This window comes from Vollenhovia emeryi, unplaced genomic scaffold, assembly GCF_000949405.1.
Source record: "Vollenhovia emeryi isolate VEMERY1.0 unplaced genomic scaffold, V.emery_V1.0 DF939124.1, whole genome shotgun sequence".
In the NCBI taxonomy this organism is placed as follows: domain Eukaryota; kingdom Metazoa; phylum Arthropoda; class Insecta; order Hymenoptera; family Formicidae; genus Vollenhovia; species Vollenhovia emeryi.
In genome coordinates this window covers 2,864,037-2,885,575 of record NW_011967242.1, presented here as the reverse complement: position 1 = coordinate 2,885,575, position 21,539 = coordinate 2,864,037, and the positions used below count along the sequence as shown (strand labels likewise).

Sequence of the window (21,539 nt, the reverse complement as noted above, 5' to 3'; positions counted from 1 at the left end):
CCCCTGTCTGTGCAGCAATGTCGAGCACGAGCGTCGTATCCCGTCGTTTGGCGGGAGATCGATCAAACGTCCCTCCTCTGCCTCGGCAGACGCTCAATTAATGCCTTTGCGATTAGACAAATTTGTGTACAACAGCCTTTGTAATTTGCACCAGCATGCACTAACGCATCGGACTCGTTATCGGACGCACAAGACGGAGGCGAGCGTCGCCGATGTATCACCCGCGTAAGAGACATTCATCGGATTAACACCACTGAACGGCGATGCCTGATTTCCACGCTTGCGCCGACAGCCACAGGAGAACGGCGACGGAGGCACCGCGCGTTCCGTCCGAAAGGGAAGAAAAAAAACGTGCGAGAGAATCTTAGCAGCGACGTGGAATTCGGGGCTTTCTCTCGCCGAGGGAGCCCGGATTTATGCGCTTGGAAGCGATGCGTGACAGCCGAGGAAGATCGAAAAGTACCGTCGGTCGCTGAGCCCCGAGCGAGGATTTCGGCGCGTGTGCCGCGAACATTTTTCCGTCATCGGTTTTTCCCCGCCCTTTCGTCGCGGAGTGGGCGGCGCCGAACGGGGCGACCGCCCCCGGCGGTCGGGCGAGCGCACGGTATTTGCGCGTAGCGGCCGCCACAATGTCGGCGCGGCCTGGCGCGGCCTCGCGCGAGCGTCACGATAGGCAGACGCGGTTCCGGCTCGCTCGGGCACGGCACCAACGGCGCGCCGGCCGACGCGGAGGGTTCGTCCCGTTCCGGGTAGCGGCGGCTCACGGCGATACCCAATGAGCGGCGAGACACGGGGGTCGCACCGCCCGCGCGACGGCGCTCGTCCAATGACCGCGCGGCGGATCTCAGCATCCACTTCTCCGGCGTCGCGGCCTCTCCGCTCCTCTCCACGGCGTATGGAAACCCTTCTCTCACACGCAAAAGGGGACATCTCATCACGACTCTTGGTAGCAGGCACTTCTCCGTAGTGGGCACTCCACTCATCGTGTCGTCGTACGGGTTCTCCGCGAGAGGCTGTGGGGCCTGTGCCCGGGCGGGCGAGCAAGCGAGCGAGCGAACGAGCGCGAGCGCGAGCGCGAGCGGGCGAGCGCTGGTCGAGTGGGTCTAAGCGGCCGTGAGGACCTCTCCAGGAGTACCCGACAGAAGTCCTCTCCATTCATTCATCCATCCATCCAGCCAGCCAGCCAGCCAGCCAGCCAAGCCAGCCAGCCAGCCAGCTAGGCAGGCAGCCACCCAGCCAGCCAGCCAGCCATCCATCCATCCATCCATCCATAGAGCGGCTCTTCTCCGTAGGAGAGTGTATCCTCGACGAAGGTGGAGGCGAAGCGTAGAGTGGTACATCTACCATCGTCTCTCTATCGGCGGAATCCAAGGACTCCAAGACCCCCGTGTGATTTCAGTCGGCCGCCGGCCGGCTCTGGCCGGCCACTATCCTCGACCACGTGTGCAAGGTCGCCGTGTCACCCAGCGTGTCCCTCGTCCGTTTTGGGTTTCCGTGGCGCGAAACGGCAGCGGCGATTCCGGGAGAGCCATCCGAGTCGGCCGCCGGCCGACCGCGGCCTCGTGTACTCCGGTTATGTGTGACGGCTCGCCGTGCGCCACGTGACGTCGCGTCGCCCAAGTCTCTTCATGCCAGTCCTGCGGCGCGGGGCCGTTTCTCGGGAAGGTATCCGGAGGACGACGACGGATATATAGGAAAGAAAATGGATAAGACGGCCAGCATCGACGGCGTCGTCAAGTAAAGTATCGGCGCGGACGGGGCGGGTTGGAGTTCGATACGGTTCGCTGAGAAAAAACACGGTCGGTGCGCGCAGCATCTCGCGAATCCGGAGCGCTACCAGTGAGCTGTAACGTGCCTGTGTGTAGAAATTTGTTTTCGCGCCGTTGCAAAAGCTATGCGTGCGTTTAAACGTCATCACGGAAGGAGAGAAGGGGACGAGCACGGGCACCACATTGATTTCGGGGTCGAACGGCCCCGGTGTTGGTGAAATCCTTTATTTAATTGTGCGCCCGTGCTCCGTCGTGCTAATAAGTGAGCGGCGTGTGACTTGTGGCATTGTGAGATTAACTAATAGTCGTGTGCACTGATCTTCTCGAGTGAGCGATCGCGCGACGAGTACTCTCTCTCTCTCTCTCTCGAGGTTCCGCGGTGATCGAAGATCGGACATTCGGATTTCGGAGTCGATCGATCGCGGGGGACGCGCGAGTGGTGGATGAACTAGACGGTAGGGAATCGTTATTTGTCAAACGCTCTGGGACCGTGTCCCCTCAAGCGTGAACGCATTGCTACACTGGAATGCAACTTAATGATTAACAAAAGCGTGAGGCTGGTGCGGAAAGAAAATAAAAAAAGAATAGAATAGAATAAAGTAAGATGAAATAGAAAAGAGAAGAAGAAAATAGGGTTAAAAGAAAGAGGAGAGAGCGCGAAGGGACAGAAAGGGAGCAGTAGCGTCATAATGCGCCGTTGTTACGGCTAGCGCCGGCCTCAACATTCCGCGAAGCGCGAGCTTCAAGTACTTCGACGGCGTCGGGCTTGCCGAGATGAGCGGTGGCAGCGGCGGCGGCGGAAACGGTGGCGGTAATCAAGGCGGTAATGGCAGCGCCACGACTTATCACCAACACCAACAGCAGCAGCAGCAGCAGCAGCAACAACAGCAGCAGCAGCAACAGCAGCAGCAATCGCTGGACCAGGCCGGCCTACTGTCGGACCTCAATGGCATTGACCTGGCGATGAGCCTGTCGCCGAAGCAGCACTCGTCTCACGTGCAAGCTGCCGGCGGTGCCCACACTACGCCCTTCAGTGTCACTGATATCCTGTCGCCGATCGAGGAGTCCTACCGGAAGCTCGAGCTCGCCGCCGCTGCCGCTGCCGTCGGTGTTGGTGTCGGCGTAGTGACGCATTCTCAGGGTTCGCCTTACGGGAACGCGTGCGGTGCACGGGTGGGTGGTAACACCGGTAGCTCGAGCGCGAGCAGCGGCAGCCCGCCGCTCCACGGCGGTTCGACGCCCGGCGGCAGCACCCCCGGACCGGTATCCGTTGCCAACGGGGCCGCCCCCGGTGGCGGTGGTAGTGCCGGCGGTGCCGGCGGAGGCATGAGTGCCATGGGTAATCCTTATGCAACCATGCAGCTCACGTCGCAATACCAATATTGCGCCGCGGAATTGTCGCCGTACCATCACGCCGGGCCCGGCGTGGGCGCCACGGCCACCGCCACGGACCCCATGAGGTCGCACGCGGTGTCGTCGCACCATCATCCGTGGTACGCACCGGCGCCACCAGCCACCAACGATCCGCGCTTTGCCAGTGAGTAGCTTTTCTTTTATTCAAAGCGAACGGAGGAGCCGCGGTCATGCCGGAAACGAACGAAACCCGTGAGAGTTTAGCTGAATTAGCTGCGCTCGCCGTTGCAAATCTGTGGCGTCGGAGTTTTGTGTTCAAGCGAGCGCGCGGAAAGTCAAATGTAGCCGCCGTAGCTAACAGCTGCACGTGGCAGCTAAATATCAGTTGTAAAATATGGACGGCTAATATTGCGATAGGTAAATCTTTCGCTACTGTGCCTATTGTATCAGATGCGACAGCAATTCGTTTGCTGTGGTTTAGAAATTTATAGTTATGGCAGCAAAATATTTTCAGCGAGTCACGATTAGCTGCGGCGGGGAAAGATTATTTTTCAGCGCGGGAGATGAATGAAATAGAAAAGAGCAAGTGTCCTCCGATGCCTCAGATTTGCAGCTATTGTTACGTAACACTCTCGAGTAAATTATAACGTGTATACATTGTCAGATTCGTGAAAAAGAGAGAAGATGCGAACAGTACGCCGTATTTAGCAAAATGGCGTCGGTACGAATTGCCCATTTAATCTCGTTAATTCCATCTCTGTCCTTGTCAAGCTTGCTATGAAACTCAACTACGTCCTACCAAATATTTTCCAAGGGATTATTTCCTTATCGCGGCTTTGTTCGCAAAGCCCGCTTCTCGAGCACCACTGTGCGGCTTTACAGACGTGGAAAAGTGCAATTACGTCAGTCGTCGCGGACAAGCATAAAAATCATTTTCATCGAAATTTGAGAGAAACGATTTTACGCTCGCTAATGGAGGGAATATTTTGCCAGGTATATCCACATACATTTACATGCTCGTCAGACGAGCAAAAAGCCTCCGCGGACTTCGTCTACATATTGATTAATTCAGCGACTGGTTCGATGAATTACGTGTCGGACAGTTAGTCTGTCCGCTGAACGTTACCGAGTTATCGAATGCAAACAGTCATTCTGTCAGCCTGTTAAATGAGTTTCGAGGGGTCTGTATTTATCAGAGAGGCACGGCGTAGTCTCGTAGAATAGATGACGCTTATACTTTCAAAGACGCGTCCCCCCCCCTCCCTCCCGACGATCGTTAGCATGAAAACCGACATCGGACGCACGATCTACACCTGTTATTTAATCGCCGAGCGGAAAAATCGACGAGTGAAATCGGTAGGGACGTCGAAGAATCACGCGCGAGAGAGTCAACGTTATCAGATGTTCATCAAAATCCTATGTTTCGCGTTTTGCGCGATAAATGCCGGAAGCGGCGCGAAGCGACGAGGCTTCGGAGGGAAAGAGAAAACGCGCTGTACGTGCGTAGTAGTGCCCGGATAAAAACCTATCACCCAACGAGCTATTCCTTCCGCCTTCCAAGAGTCACGTCCGTCAGGCTTTTATCGGCCTTGTAACGACAAGACCATGGATATCTCAGCTCCATTTAGGGACCGACGAGAGAGTGTCGGTCTCGCGTTACAAAGTTGACGAAAATGCGCCGTCGTTAATTGGTAAGGAGAACCTGTCGGTGTCTCTCGGTTTACAACCATTCCCAAGTGTGTTCCACGGGAGAAGGTTGAATTTTATTTTCATCTCCAGAGCGCGCGCGCACGAACTTTCTACAAATAAGCTAACACACCGCGAGACCCCGGGAGCTTAGTAGATTGAAAAGTTGCAACGCTACAGCTTGGTACAAAACGCGGAATGTTGATCTTCCTCAAGTCGGTTTGGCTTTCCTAGATATTACAACAGAGAGAAGAGGGTCTCCAAGTCTATTTTTGTGTCTTAAAACAAGACTTTTGAGTTTAATCGCCCGTGAGGCAAACAAATGGCGATAGAGTAGCCTGCCATTTGCAGTCAGCGATATTCGCCGAGTGGAACAGTTTAAAAGGATTGGCGTAAAAGCGTCCTCGGCAAGTGTAGGAGCTTTGACACTTCGGAGGAGATCCATTTGGATGTCCAGGGCGCCGCATAAGTTTCGCGTTTCAGTGTCCACAAAAGGAACGTCGCGCATACCACCGTGGACCAACAATGCGCGCATCTTTCATGCGACTTGTGTCAACAAGGCGTTCGCCTCCTCTGTGGATTTTCGTCCATCGCACGCGCCACTTTAGCGAGCCGATCGCTCGTCGCTCGTCGTATCGATCCAGAATTCGAGAAAGCGCGACTAGTGGACGGCGCTGAGGATTTTAGTTAAACAAATAAGAGGGACTGGTCCTCGAGTTAAAGGCCTGAGACGCGGACGCCCGTCCGCGCCATACGAATTCGATTTCGCGGGACTTACCGTCGCCCCTTGCAAAATAAACAAGAGCGCGGGGAAAGCCCCGCGAACGACTCGTCCTCGCCCCCCTCGGGATGCGTTTCGCGATCCTTTGAATTTGTCTTCTGGAACTGCGATTATGTGGCAGCCCGAGTCGAAATTTTGGCCATGTGTTGAACCTTTAATTCTATTCTGTAGTAGGACCTAAGACAGCAAAAGAGGTCGAACTGCAAGTACAAAATTTACTCCTACTTAAAAACTGATAGTGTCGGACATTTCTACTTTTGCTAATTTAGCATTAAAGTAGGTGCTTTTAAGTAGGAGCTAGATTAAATTTTTAGAATTAAAGATTCAAGGGAGGAGCAAAAAATATAATGTCATCAAAGTAGGTTATTGCTGGTCTATGTAGGTGTATGGATCAGCTAAGTAGGTGTAAATTATTGAAAGTGTCAAAATAGTACCAAAATTTCGACTCGGCCCGAGTCGAAATCTTGGCCCTACGTTGAACCTTTAATTCTATTATATAGTAGGCCCTAACACAGTAAAAGAGGTCGAACTGCAAGTACAAAATTTACTCCTACTTTAAAACCGATAGTATCGAAAATTTCTACTTTTGCCAATTTAGTATTAAAGTAGATCCTTTTAAGTAGGAGCTAAAGTAAATTTTTAAAATTAAAGATTCAAGGGAGAAGCAAGAGAATATAATGTCATCAAAGTATAGGTTATTGCTAGTCTATGTAGATGTAAATTATCCTTAAAAGTATTAAAATAGTACCAAAATTTCGACTCGAGAACGTTACGTAGATCATGTATTGTCGCGAAGCGACTACGTAAATCGCGAAAGTGCTTTTGCCCAAAATCGGCCAAGTATGCAATGTTGAATATCGACTGATCTCCCTCGCAAGGTCGTATCTCGATTTGATGTAATTTTCGGTGTTTCTGCTTAAACACTCAGTTAGGACAAGAACGTTTCAATAGAAAAACCGGAAATTGTGTAAAATCGAGATACGACCTTGCGAAAAAGATCAGTCGACATGTCCCTTAGCGGCATTACTTTACGACTCTATGAAGTCGTAGATTTGCATACGCATCGTTGTTTGTTGTGCTATCAAAAATGAATTTTTAGATCAAGGAGAATCTCCTCGTTAATCTCCTTGTCCTAGCACTTTGACATCATTGCGCTGTTTGCAGTTTGACGTCTTTCGATGATATATTGCGTCGGCCGATTGTAACGCGCGTGATTTGCATTTTAATAATGTTCTATTAAAAACTTGTGCTCTCATCGTTACGAGAGCGTTATCTGTTGACGAATTTCTTCTGTCACTTTTTACGTCACATCGCATATGCAATGTTGTCGATAACGCGACTTCATTGTTTTATTATTAATCTTGCGTAATGTAATCAAAATCGTGATTCAAATTGGATCAATTATACGGAAGTAATATGTTATTCAGGAAAATGCATAATTATGAACACGTTGGTATAAACATTTCGAGCCGCACATTGTTTTGTCCCAAAGTTACAAAACATTATTAAAAAATTCCTCGCCTGTGAAAAATGCAAGTTTCTACTGTATTCTGTACTCGACAAGATTTATCATTTCTTTTGTATTATCTCACCGTATCCTTTCTCTTTTTATATATATTATATAATTTTTATATTCTCTTTTATATTTTTTTCACATTTAACTCGTTCGCTTTAATTCGATGCACATATATTTCTCTCTCTCTCTCTCTCTCTCTCTCTCTCTCTCTCTCTCTCTCTCTCTCTCTCTCTCTCTCTGTGACTTTTCATGTTCTTTTCCACAGTATGCATATATTATTGTCGCGATAATAAACTATCAATTTTGTTCTGAATCTGGTCTTATTTTCGCTCTGTACAAATGTATAATTCCCTTCTTACTAAACACGTAAAATTGATTACGAGTTTTAACCTCTAATAATTCTAAACAAGACACTTTCTACATATTTGGTAGAAGAACATTACGTTACTTTTCAAAAGTCAATTTCGCGTTTCTAATTTAGCTCTGCATTAAGGTTCATTTACACGAATCCGTGACGTGTCCGTTCAGTTCCGTGAATTTTCATATTAAGTATTAAGCCCGTACAGTTTACCAGTCTCAAGTTTAGCGAATTGTACTCTGATTGGTCAAATTTCAATCTAATCTCAATCTCGACCCGTAGTCTGATACGGGCTTCGGTGATAAGAAATGTTGTTTTCTTGTTTTTTAATGGACGTGTTGACACACGTCCGGCACAGTCCCGTATTCGGGCCGTTCAATCTTATTTGCTTCTTCTTCGTCTAAAGTTATAACAATTATTGCCAATTCGTCATCCGTAAACTTGAGCCATCTTGAAAACTATTGGATCCAAACTATGGATAGATGCGATTAACCGTCACTGATATATCACGAACACCACTGACACGGCACTGATACGGTACTGATACGTCACGAATACGTGTAAATGGACCTTTACGCGGAACGTGACTACGAACAAGATTCTGCAGTAGATTTAGTAGTTACAAATCCCGCGACACGAGCATTATTATGTAACGTTTTATATAAGATCTGGGGGTCAATTCTGTGTCTTGGAATATAGTGAAAATGCTAAAAGTGAGCGGCTTTGTCTCTTTCTAAGGGGGAGATTAGAAAGCTCGACAAATTTAAATTTACTACTTATATAATTTACCCGAGTCGAAATTTTGGTACTTTTTTGACACTTTTAAGGATACCTTACACCTACTTAGCTGATCCATACACCTACATAGACCAGCAGTAACCTACTTTGATGACATTATATTTTTTACTCCTCCCTTAAATCTTTAATTCTAAAAATTTACTCTAGCTCCTACTTAAAAGGACCTACTTTAATGCTAAATTGGCAAAAGTAGAAATTTCCGACACTATCAGTTTTTAAGTAGGAGTAAATTTTGTATTTGCAGTTCAACGTCTTTTACTGTCTTAGGTTCTACTATACAAAGGTTCAACATAGGGTCAAAATTTCGTCTCGGGAAGCTACTCACTTTTAGCATTTTTACTCTAGTGTAAGATACAGAATTGACCTCCTAATTCAAGCGGGGATCAAAGTGAGGCTTGAAATGACGCAATGAGTAAATTTATACAATCGACGCGTGGACGTAAAACGTTACGCCTAAATCTACATGTCGTCGGCCGAGATATTTTTATCCCGCTGGATTGGACGACTTTCACACTGTGGGCGGTACGCGAAGGCGTCTGTGATTCGGAGCGAGAAATCTTTGGGCTTTTGTCACCTAATTGGAAGGTGAAGAGCCGAGGCGGAGGAGGTTACTCCCTTCTCGTCTCGGTCGCTACGCCACATAATTACGTTTCGAAACGGGGATGTTCGACGTGAGGCAGAGTGCGACGCCGGTGGTCAGGTAGACGGTTGGAGAAACGTCAATTTACTTAACGAGTTCCTGCACGCGCGTTGTTCGCCCATCATCGGGATCTGCCTTCGTGTATTGGCAGAAGTTACATCGAAACATCCCGTCCCGTCAGTCGTACCCGTACGCATTGTTCTCGGTGACTGCTGACGGCCGGTTTAAAAGGATAGCACCGCACGGGAAACATAATAATTTACATCACCGGCGTGATTTACGAGAAATTCCTCGCGGCGCCAATTAACACTAGACGCGAGATAATCGACGCCTGAGAGTTGGACTCTGTTTCCGGACTTGTGTAAACCCGATCGTGGCAATGAGAGATCGCGCGCGAATTTGTAGAAGAGGACCGTTGGCCCCGAGAGGTCGTAGCTTTAAAAAATTCGCGGATAGAACATGTCGTGAAGGTCTGTATCCACGATGCCAGAACTTGGTCCAGGTTCTGGCTACGCAAAACTATGTGTAGCCAATCAACTTGCAGCTGTTCCATAAAGGCTTGGTCCAAGTTCAAGTTCCGAGAAATGTGTGGACGCAGGTCCTTAGTAGACAAGTGGTGCGGAGTCAGTTCCGAGTGATTCGAACGCAGGGCGATTCGTAATCGGCGCGACGATCCAGGTGGGAGAACTCGAATCGGACCGTCGAAATATAGGCTATCGAATACGAGCGCTCCGGATATCCGCGTAATGAGAGGAGAGGAGAGCCCCGACGAAAATGCCGCCGCCGCCGCCGCCTTCCGCCGGCGTAAAATACGACAATCGCGTCTCGCCCGGCGCGCTCCGGATTTTGTTCCTGCCCGCGGTCTCCGCGATTTCTCTCCCGTACCGGGCGCGCCGAGGTAAACAAATTTGACGGTGTTTGTTCCTGCGCTCAAGTGGTATTTCTTTCTCGCCCTCGACTCCACTGACGGCTCGAGAATACGGTTCTCACAGGCATAATAATTCGGAACTTCATCTCGGGGACCTCCCGTGCTCCGGTGACGTAGCACTTCGCAGCGCCTAAATCGTTCCCTTTGTCCGCGCCCAGGCGCGTTCATTTTTGACAGCTCCTCGCCAACTGACAAGGGATAGACGACCGCTCGCTCGCTCGCCCGCTCGTCTGGGCGAGCCCTCCTCGGTAGCACGATTCTAGAGAGGAATCGTTCAACCGTACGCGCTTAGACGTGTACTTATGAAAATATGAATATGTCATAATTATTATAATCTCTGTCACTACACTGAAGCCGTTGCTAGCATTTTTTCTGAAATTAATTTTCAATCGTTTCACTCGCGCTGTGTCTAACGTGGGGCGCAGATCCTTCCTATTTATAGATCGTGAATATATTAAATCCAGAACTTTACACGCAACAGATAAACAAGGTACACGAGAATAACTAAAATGAAAATGTTGCCGCATAAATAGTAGGGGCATCTACATTGTTTTGCGTTGCGACATTCACTAAGTTTGCTGCACAAAACGCATAGAGTTGTCTCCACTTACTTATCATACCAACGTGGGTCTGACAACCACAGATATAGCTGTCCCAGATATTACTATTTATTGGGGTTGCGTCAACCCTAATTAGACGTATGGTAGCCATATCGGTCTCCCCGTGTAGGAAACGAGATATATTTTAGCAAGAATCGTCACTTCCCACAATACTAATTGCGCATCTGTTTGGAGGAATTGCCTTACCAGGCATAAGACCATGATTTCCAGCACAAGTGGCTGTGCCATACCTTATTTATCTATTATAAATTTATATCTATCGTGTGAAAGGTCGGGACCAACGATATCAGAGCGCGGGTTCGTCGGAAAACGGTGGAAAATCCGATCGGGAAACCTGCGAAATCGATATATATGTCTCACGTCGCTTAAGCGTAGCCCGTAAGTCTTGATGAGGAAGGTGCATGCGGAAAGAGCACGCTCGCAAAGTATCATTCCCGGTTTGTTCAATATGTTTTGCAGTCTCGCGGCTGATGGGCGCCGCGGCGGCGGGCGCCGGGACCAACATGGCCGGCTGCTCGGTGGGCCAGTCGATGGGCGACATGACCAAGTCGTCGGGAATGGGGGTGGGCGTCGGCGTCGGAGTCGGCGTCGGCATGGGCGTCGGCGCGATGCAGTTCCCCCTCGCGCAGAGACGGAAGAGACGCGTGCTCTTCACCCAGGCCCAGGTCTACGAGCTCGAGAGGCGATTCAAGCAGCAAAAGTACCTCAGCGCGCCCGAACGGGAGCATCTGGCGTCCTTGATTCATCTAACGCCCACGCAGGTATGTGATCACTTGTTATTCGTATTCGCGGGCGTCCCCGCGGAATCACCAGGATGCTCCTTTAGCCGCAGATCAAACGCGTCGCGCGAAAGGCAATAGACGCCGAGCGATCGGCTCGTCTAGTTCGATTAGTTCCAAGCGCGCGAGAATCGATCGTCGTCCGGTAGGTGTTGCTCGCGCAATTGTCTGTATTGAGTCTTGCATTAAGACGAAGATATCCACGGTAGTTGTCGTTTTATCGAGCGGACAAGATAGCTGGTTCCGGCATACGCCGATTTTAACGAGCGTATTCATTTTCATTGGACGCAGACAGGTCTGGCCGGCTCGAGATGCGGTCTATAGCGGTCTGGCAACAATAAATAATTGTTACGTGGCTCATTGGCCGCATCCTGCGTTCACGCACGTAGCGCGGGTCTCCCCCTCGTTCGGTCTATCGTTCCGTCTACCGTTCGTCTCTCCGTCTGGCTCAATTCACTTATCAGCCCTTTGAAAACAAGCGCGTCGAATTGTCCGTTTGTCATCGCGACGTTTGCGACGCTCCACGAGGACGTTAAGTTATCGATGTATAACTTACGTTAAACACCATTAATATCTCAAATATCTTTTGCTCTGTAAAAATCAATCGGTGGATTGTCACTGAAAACGGTGAATAGTCACTGATTTGCAGTCACAAGTACGCGGAGAGAATTTTCTCTTAAAATTTATCCTGAAAATCACGTGCTCGTGGGACAAGACGGCATTTTGAATTTTATGACAGTTTTTTGAAATTTTACCATGCATTTTACTAGTAAAATGTATATTAAATATAATTACTACTCTCTAAAAGTCAATCAGTAGATTATGATTGAAAACAGTGAATACTTGCTGGTTCACAGTTACAAATATACCACTGCGATTTTCAGTGGAGAGTTGTGAATCAGTGATTACTCACCGTTTTCAGTGATAGTTCACTGTTTAACTTTTAGAGAGTAGTGAAATGTACGTAAAAGTTCCTCGAAGTGCCGTGTTGTCCCACGATCACGTGACTTTCAGGATAAATTTTAAAAGAGAATTCGCTGCGTGCGTACTGCCATTTTCAGTGGGACACTTATAACTGCAAATCAGTGACTGTTCACTGTTTTCAGTGATAATCCACTGATTGACTTTAAGGCCCGGTTTTTCATTCTCCGGTTCCCTGTTAACCACAAGTTTGTCGACTCTCTATCTTTCTTTATATTGTTATCCAAAACGAGACAGAGAATTATCTGGTCAACAGTTAACCAGACAATGGAAAACCGGGTCTTGGAGAGTACGGACCTACGTCGACTTGGACTTGACGCAATACGTTGCGATAGACAATTGTTCAAGCATTCCGTATGTGCGATTATGATTGGCAAACTATATTTTGGGGGTCTACGTAAATCTTCTAAATAAAATACTTAAAAAAATTTATCTTATTCATGTTGGACCAACTTAGGAACAAAGTGAACCGATTAGATAAAATTGAGAACGTAACATTTGATCTTCGCTCGTTTGCGAGACGTAGTTTGAGCTGCAAAAATTCACGTGTTTTTTTCCGGAAGCGTCCTCAAAGAGGAAACGCATCGCGTTCGGATATTTGCGACTATACGTGGCAACGAAATTGACGAAATAAAAATGCCTAGTTAGCGACAGCCAGGTCTGAAGAGAATTAAGCTTCCCACTGCGGGCGACAGACGTCTCAGAGTGGAAACGCAAGCGTTTCCTTGAACCGGAAGAGTCGAGGGCCCGCGCGATGGTGACGAGTCGATTCCGTGTCAAGCACGGAAGTCGGCAAAGAGGCCTGATTGCAATCAGCCGGGATTTTCATGCGCGCCCGGGGCGACCGGGCACAATCGGTACATAAGTTTCGACGAGTCTCATGGTGGACCGTAACGATCGCGGGAGCCACGTGATCGCGGGAGGGAAGGAAGTTGCGGACGATTTACGTTTCTCCCCGGCGCGCGTACATCGCGTAACGTTTAGTAAAATACAAATCACGTGGTTTCGTAACCACAGGATGGATACTCGTAAACGTTTCGTGAAATGTAAATGCAATGCTCCGCGCACATTTAGCTGCTCTTCTCCGTGCTTGGTTGCCCGCCTCTCTGTCCGCCAACTTGTTCTCGGCAATCGCACTTGAAATCGCCAGAATCGCAGAATCGCGAGCGAACGGCTGCCCGCCATCTCGAAGGGAAATCTCTTATCGCGGACGCAACCTGCAAAAAAAAAATGGCGACGGTGCGCGTGACGACGCATTGCATTTATCTCGTCTGCGTTCGTCTCTCTCCCTCTCTGTCTCTCGTCCCCGCTTCCCTCCGGAGCGCGTTGTCCTTCCCCCTTGGCACGGGGCACACGCAGATGGGTCCCTCCATTTTGCGCTCGCATTGTTACTCCAAGTACCCGGCCCCCTCCCCTCTTCTTCGCGCGGTGCAGTGTTACAATGCCTAGCCACTCCTGGGCATTGTTACCAGTATTGTTATTATTATCGCTACTGTTGCCGGTTGCGGCCGAGTGGCGAATGGAAAAGCAGAGGGCCGGTGGAGCCAGCTGCTACGTCGAGTGTCGCATTAGAGGCAAATTACACTTCCCCCTCCCTCCCCCCCCCGCGGTCCGCCTATCGTAGCTTTTATCCCACCTCTCTATTCCCCCCCCCCCCGTTTTTCCGAAAAGTTTCGATTTATCAGGCCGTCCGCGAAAACCTGTCGGCGACATCGAATCTTTTGTTACCCAAAACAGACGTCGCGGCAACCGCGACTTATAATTGTTGCGCGGTGTACGAGTAACGCGTACTGCACTTACCGCCGAACGTTCCCGTTTAGAAAAATAGCGGAAATGGCCGCAAAAGTATTATCAAAATGCTCGTAACACACGCGTGTAGGTACAATCGCCGGAAGTATCTTCGACTACGAAGGCGGCGTACGAATAGCGCGGGGAACGTTGTCTCGTGGAATAATGTCGGATAAGAGAACGAGAGGATCGGCGAGAGAGGAAAGAGAAAGAGGGGGGGGGAGACAGGAGGGGGAGGGGAGAGAGAAGGCAGGAAGATCGCGGCCGCGCGCGATTCAGCTACGCGAATAATAATCATAATAATGGGTTTGCGTACCACCGAGCCCTCGCCCCCCCCCCCTCGGCCTCATCCCCCTGCGCTGCGGTCGCCAACCCCATGGCGTGCGCGTCAGGAGAGGGATCGAATCCCGTGGAGCACAGAGGGCGAGCTCAATGCCGTGCAAACACGTCGCTACCGCCGTTTTCGAGATCTATCGGCACAGACGAGAGACGGAACGACCGACAGCGGCAACGGCACGGCCGTCGTGGCTCTTTGACACGATAATGGAGAAAGCGGCGCCGTTAACTCGCGGATGTTCGCCCTTAACATTAGCATTAATCCCCCCTCCGCTGGATCCTGTTCAGAAAATACGCTCCACATGTCTTTACTTTTAATTTTCCAAAGGTGCAGAATTCCACGTATCCCACCACAGATTTTTCTGCTCTCGGTTCTTCCCCGAGAATTTTTATTGCGAGGGTCAATTTATATAATTTCGCTAATATTGGAACACTTTACGCATCCACTTTCTTTCTCTTCTTTTTTATCCTCCACCACTGGCGAAATATTCTCGTAAAAATATCAAGGTTTATACGCGAGCAGTTACGTCATTATGAGAAATTTCTTCGACGCAGCATTTTGCTTTATAACCGAGAGGTGCAGCTTTTTGGACAAATCAATTGTCTTGACAAGTGTAATTGAAAATTCAAGAATTTGACGTGTCTTGAGCTACGCAGACTGGCGATTTCTTGGTTGTCAAATGCACGCGGTTAATCGAACGTCCTGCAACGCGTGCTCGCGTCTCTCAAGTGCACTCCCGGCACCCTCGCATAACGCACACATGAATATGTCGCTGGCTTTTGCAGTCCGCTTATGCGCCGCGAAATCCGCACGGACAGAATGCCGACATAATTACACTCCTTTCTGCACTTCTGTGTCATTTGTGCGGAAGATACCTGCCTAGTGATGGCACGCGAGTTGCCGCCGACGCCGCATCTACAGACCAGCGCAAAAGTTACCGAACCCCTGCTTTCCATATTTTATTTTCATACTACTTTTACCTTTTCGACTGGCATCTCTTTACATGTACATTTAAACTCTTCCATTTTTTTCCAAAAGAAACGTAACGTACGCTAGTTTTTGCTTCAATTGATGTTTCGTTTGAGATTTGGAGTCGTAAGTTTTTCTTCTCGCAAGATCGGTATCGCGTTTAGTGTCGAAGCATTTATTGGTAGATAATTATATTTTTGCAGAGTAAGATTATCTGCGGTTTGTTAAGACGAAACCGGAAGCAGCTTTTTATGCTTCGCCCTGTACGCGAGCTACAGTTCTTTGTGATGCGTTCGCGGCACTCGCGCCGAGGGTGCATATATTCGGACTGCAAATATCGACGTCCCTTAACAGCGCTTTATCGCATCAATCCCCTCAGCTGTCGATTCTGAAAAGACGCTAAAATTAAAGGCCCGTGCTAACGGAAAAAGCACGGTATCGAACGATCTACGTGTCGATAGGGATTCAGCGTCTCTTCGCCTCGTCCTTTTCCGCTCTCTTCCGAGTAATTACAGAGTGACTTGACGAGACATCCTTCGCGAAATCCTTGAGATATTCCAAGTCGAGTATTCCTTAATGATCGAATGACTTTTTAAGGACGCAGCTTAATTCAGGAATGCGAAGGCTCGGATATCTTATACTTTTATACTTCCTACTTGGATCTACGCAAACTAGGATAAAAGTGATTACTTCCCGAACTTTATTCGCGAATAAAAGGCAAGATAAGGTCGAGCAAAATCACGTGCCGTCGCGCCTTGCCGGCCGCACGAAATTACTCCACGCATCGCTTCGCGGTAACCAGAAAGTCATTTCTATTTGGGGGCTGCGGAAGACCCCTGGTTTTCAGACATCACGCTGGGTAATCGGTAAGTCATCTCCGGCCGGCGGCATTGAGTTAAAACAACAAAAGGGAGGCGGAATCGTGTTTGTCCTCGGGCCACCACTCAGCAGGGTCAACACGGGACAATTAACAGCCCTAATCATAATTTGACGTTAGTTGATCCCGGTATTCGCGGGCTCGCCGTCGTGCGGCGAGCTCCTTGCACGCAGACACTCGCACTTAATCCTCCGCCGAGGCAAATTACGGGTCTCTTGTCGACGGAGACGTGACGCGCTCTCATTAAACAGATATTGCTAGCTGAACGCGATGGTTATCCGAAGAGAATTCTATTCGTTCGCGCGATATTTATTCGCAGTGTATACGAGCGAACGCCTTTACGTTCCGATAATGATGGATCGTTTTTATTCACGTGTAAGATTATCCTTTGTCCGTTTCCCTTTCGTCGGCTTCGTCCGAATTTGCGCAGCTATGGGGCTTGAGCAGAATGGCTGTCTTGTGCTCTTAAGACATAAGACAGTTATTGTGCGTTACCTCAAGACAAAGGCTTAAAATATAAAACATTGTCTTAAGGCTGTCTTAGGAGTATAAGACAGCCATTTTGCTCAGGTCCTATCGGTATCGATATCGTCTCGTCATAAACGAACGAGTGGTCCGCTTAAAGAAAAATGTATATACGTGGCTCTCCCCCCCCCCCCTCTTTCTCTCTCTCTCTCTTGTTTGTGCCCACAGACTTCTATATACTACTAGATTGCTACCTTTGCCAATGACACACCGATGCATCTATATAGGTACAGCTTTATTCACCTAACAAAACATGGCGGAACCCACGCCTCACTTTTCAGCTTGAGGGTAGTAGTTTAGTAGTGTACGGAAGTCTGTGTTGTGCCACGTCGTAACGAACCCCAACCGAGAGAATCACCCGAGGCTGTACAGGCCACCAACCGGATAATCCGAAGGTTGGTGTCGAGTCAAATTGCCCGAGGAGGCTGTTGTACCTAGCGAGGGGCAGGCGGTGGCCGCCGTTTTGCGTCAACCCCCGATGTACTTGCGACGTAATGACGTTACGCTAACTTGATCAATCGTCCACTCTATCCGCCTCCTCTCCCTTCCTCTCCCTCCCACCCCCCCTCTCTCTCTCTCTCTCTCTGTCTCTGTCTCTCTCGATTGACCTCGTCCTGGCCGCCTACCTACCTACGAGCTTGACTCTGTTCGAGCAGAGGCTAACAGATACTCGATGCCTGCCGAACGCGTGTCGGCGTGTTCGTAGCACACGCGCGATATAATCGCGCCTCCCCTTGACTTCGGCGTGCCACCCACGAGATTTATCGGCATTTAATGGGCCAACTAATGTCAAACGGACGACACGCGTTACCTGGATAGGAGAGATCGTTACAACGAGTGAGTGAGAGTGAGAGAGGGGGGGGGGGGAGAGAGAGAAAAAAAGAGAGAGGGACAGAGACGGTGCTGAGTGGGCTCCGGACTCGTAAAGTGGAACGAGCGGAAAGAGGCTCGAATTACGTTTGACCCTCTCGTACATTTGTCCTACGTGTAAGAAGATACCGGGATCTGCTTTTATGTAACAGTTCGAAAATAACACTTTGAAATTTTGCATAGTTGGAGACTCGTACAGCCTGTTACGTTCCGAAGTTCCGGGGGCGTGCGTCCGTTGTTGTTGTTGTTTTTCGTAACAAAATAACAACGGCGATCAAACGACGAGACACTTCAAACGATCGCAAAAGTGAAAAGCCCTACAAATTAGTGCAAGATTATATTGAAAGGCTTCACTGAGATAATTCAAGCGCGGTAATTTCTCCGAGATGTCACGTAAGTTTTTCTGAATGAAAAATCGTAATAAAAAATCCTCGTTATGTAAGAATTACAATATTCACAGCAAAAGAATCAACGAATAAAGATGTGATCTACACGCGTCGCCTCGGGGATCGATTAGGACTGTCCTAAACGGATTAGATATGGTACAATAGATTTGTTTCCACCAATTAGTTTGAAGGGACGTGTTGACAGGTGTCCTTCATGATCAGCCGGTGTCTCAAGAACCACGCTGTTCGACATGCCAAGCGTTTCATTTACCTGTCTGAACGAGAGTAAACTGCGAGTTAATCGGAAGTTAAAGCATCTCGCGCTGAGTAAATTCTTGCCGGACCCCTGTGGCCCTTTTCGCAAGGGGCACGACGGGTGTGGCTCCCAAAGATAAATATGGACCGACGTTTCACCCGGAGGGATGTTACCTGAGAACGGCCGTCACCGCTTCGTGATTTAATCCTTTCGACGATTAAAAACCGAATTCCGCGGATGACATCTTCATTTCTGCATTTATGGAAATCTCACACGCGGAGCCGGGACTAGACATTCTGACGCCCGGGGCTAAAGAAAAAAACGAGCCCCTCGGTAACGAAAATATTTCTTTTACGGCATATAAAATATAAAAAAATAATTTTAATTAGTTATATTTGATATATTGTTGTTAACTTTGTTAGAACATCTAATCATCATGTATACAAAATTTGTATTGTCATCTTTGCACCCCTAGAAATCTTTTACACGAGACAAGTGCCTCGTCCGCCACACCCTAGTCCCGGCTCACACGACAAGTCGTACCCACATCCGGTTCCATTTCGCTCTTCGTGGATCGCCGCAAACAAATGTGCCGGAATGAAAATAAACAAGTGACAAAAGACGGAGATCTTATTTCGCGGCGCCGTGAAAAAGTCTGCGAAGCGCCAGCGCGCTTTAAAATAAGATTGATTTCACGGTGTCAAACTTTTTTTTCCTCGATGCAGCAAGACGCGCGGTAGGACTCAATGGACAAAATTCACACATCAGAAGCGCTTGTCGCTCGAGGTCGACATTGTTAGCCTTGAATTTCATGCCTGCGCACCGTGTTCTTACGTACACACCAGTTATATATCCCTATCTTGTTTAACTTTCCCTGTTTACACATCGCATCGCGGCGGGAGCGATGGACAAACGAACTGACGGACGGCAGTTCTCTTGAAATAACAATTCGCTGCGCGCCCGCTACACGCCGCGCGTCCCGTTTTCATCGTCGGATCTTTCACAGAGAGCGCAAGCCTCTGGATTTGCTCCCGCAAGAAGTCTGGGTACAGCGCGGCACCGATACACGCGATAATCGAGATCGTCACGTGCCTCCGTCGTATCGTCGTGTACCCAACAGTGAATTCGACAGAACTATTAATTGTGATAAGGGCGATAGGAGCATTTGACGATAAGGCGATATTTGACGATGTGTTTGTAATGAGATGGAACGAAGCAGAATGCAATAGTTAGTTGTTTGACAAAATAAAGGTCGACATGTTTAATTTCATGTCAAATTAATGTACCTTGACTTGATACATTCAAGTGTAACAGCATTGGACCCGGAAATTTTTTCTGTGGGTGTTGGTGTGCACTCAGTGCGCACTAGTGCAAGCTGCCGAATTCGCTACAAGATTCGCTCTTTAATCGCCGCCCCGATTTCGACAAAGTTCTGCCTCGAAGCCGCGTTTCGATGTGCACAAGCCATTCTCTAAAGATCCCCCAAACCGCTCGTTTGCAACTAGAACACGATTAGGGGCGTTAAGTAAAAAAGATCGCGAAGGGATCGAGATTTGGAGAAAGAATTAAAATCCGTGGGGATCTAGAATTCTAGAAGATCCACGTCACACATAGTTCCGTCGTACATCCTACGTAAGCTCGCGCAGAAGTAAATGGCTGTTTGTAGATCTCTCGAAGTCAGCGCGCGGCGTACGTAGCCGAAAACTCGACGAGCTTCGAGTGGATTATCGGTAGAAAAGGAATTAACGAACGGGAGCAGCGAAAGAGGTACTTCCCTCGTCTAGTGCCTCTTCGTGGCTTTTAGATAAGGTCTCTCACCCCTACGCAAAACCGGCCGCGCCACAAAGCGTACGTAAAACCTCACGCAGCCAACAGCGGCGAGGGCTGCGAGTATTACTTTCTTTCGCGGTAATGCTCCTTAAGATGAATTTGCACGGCTCGCTTTAATGATGAGCCATCCTGAAAAATCGTCTCGGGCGAGCAAATATCGCGTGTAACAGCCGCGACCCGCGTTTCGTCTTCAGGGGTCGAGGATTAATTCAAAGTTTGAATAAACATCTAGCGTTCTATTGAAAAAAGTAACAGAGAATTTGATTGAATTGAAGCCCGTCGATGATTGGAGTTTATTTGTAACATCAAGATCATTTCGAGCTTGTCTGATTTAATGTACCGCTATAATTTTATTTAATTGCGACAAAGCTATCGTGTCAAGTCGATTTTACGTGATACAGATTCATTGACAATCAATGCAAGCTAAATGACAGGAAAGACATTACTACTTTTCCAATCGTTCAGTCCGATTTTCTCGAAAGCAAAACTTCGTATAGAAAAAAAATTTTAATTTGTGATTTTAACTCTCTGTGTTTTTTCTCTTCGTATATAAAACTATTCTCGCCGCGTCACCGATAACTGAATGCCGTTCGTCGCAATCGTTTTACAACGTCGGATTTAACGACGTACAAAGCAACGCGCGGGCCGGAAAATAAAAATTGAATAATAGAGAAAAGTGGTCGAACACACGAGCCGCGGGACAACCACCGGTATTCTGGCCACGCTCGAGGCGACATCCGAGAGGGGTGAAAGGAATTTTCGAGGGCGGCCGATCCCGCTAATATTCAAAGAATTAGACAGACGGTGGCGGACCCTCGAGACGCGGTCGGCTGGACGGAACCCCTTAAAGTGCTTTCGTTGCATTCCCGACACACGCAACTCCGATGTATAATGGGGGTTATATCGGCTCCGGGAACGAGGTTGAAGCGTACAACAGCCACTCGACGAGGTTACACGCGGTAACATATGCGCTATACAGATCGGAGCGATAAAAATCAGCTACTGCACAGCGACACGCAATAGTTGAGCTTACACCCCACTGACGACGGCTCCCGGCACACCTGACAAGGTTCGGGATGCGAAAATGAGCCTCAGACATCCGACAGTTTCCGGGTGACCCCCGCAAGACAGGAAAATACGAACGATCGGCAAAGTCCGGGATTCTTAAGTTTGACTTAATTCAGCAGAAATTTGAAGGAATAAAGGATTAAGAGCCGCGACAGGGTGTTAATGTCTAAATATTTCATATTTTTCGCAATAAATTTAAAATATGAAATATTAACACCCTGTCGCGGCTCTTAGTCCTTTATTCCTTCAAATTTGTGCTTATCACATTTCAGCCATGCGAATTTTATTAATTCAGCAGATTTCTGTTAGGCTTTTTCAATTCACCGAACATGAAGCTTCTTAAGGGGATGCTGGAGTCATTCTACACTTTTGCACCTTTTTGCTCCTAGAACTGTCAATTCGTGACAACATTTGTGTAATATAA

General features: G+C 48.5%; 1 protein-coding gene across 1 annotated transcript in view; it reads left to right on the top strand.

The window, feature by feature from the left end:
- The first annotated feature begins 835 nt into the window (after window positions 1-835).
- LOC105569460 (homeobox protein Nkx-2.4-like) overlaps window positions 836-21,539 on the top strand; it is a 37,709-nt gene continuing 17,005 nt past the window's right edge. Inside the window, exons 1-2 of the mRNA XM_012025953.1 lie at window positions 836-3,306; window positions 10,909-11,210. Of these exons, the coding sequence (XP_011881343.1) occupies window positions 2,544-3,306; window positions 10,909-11,210 (1,065 nt within the window). The 5' untranslated portion in view covers window positions 836-2,543. The remainder of the gene's footprint in view (window positions 3,307-10,908; window positions 11,211-21,539) is intronic.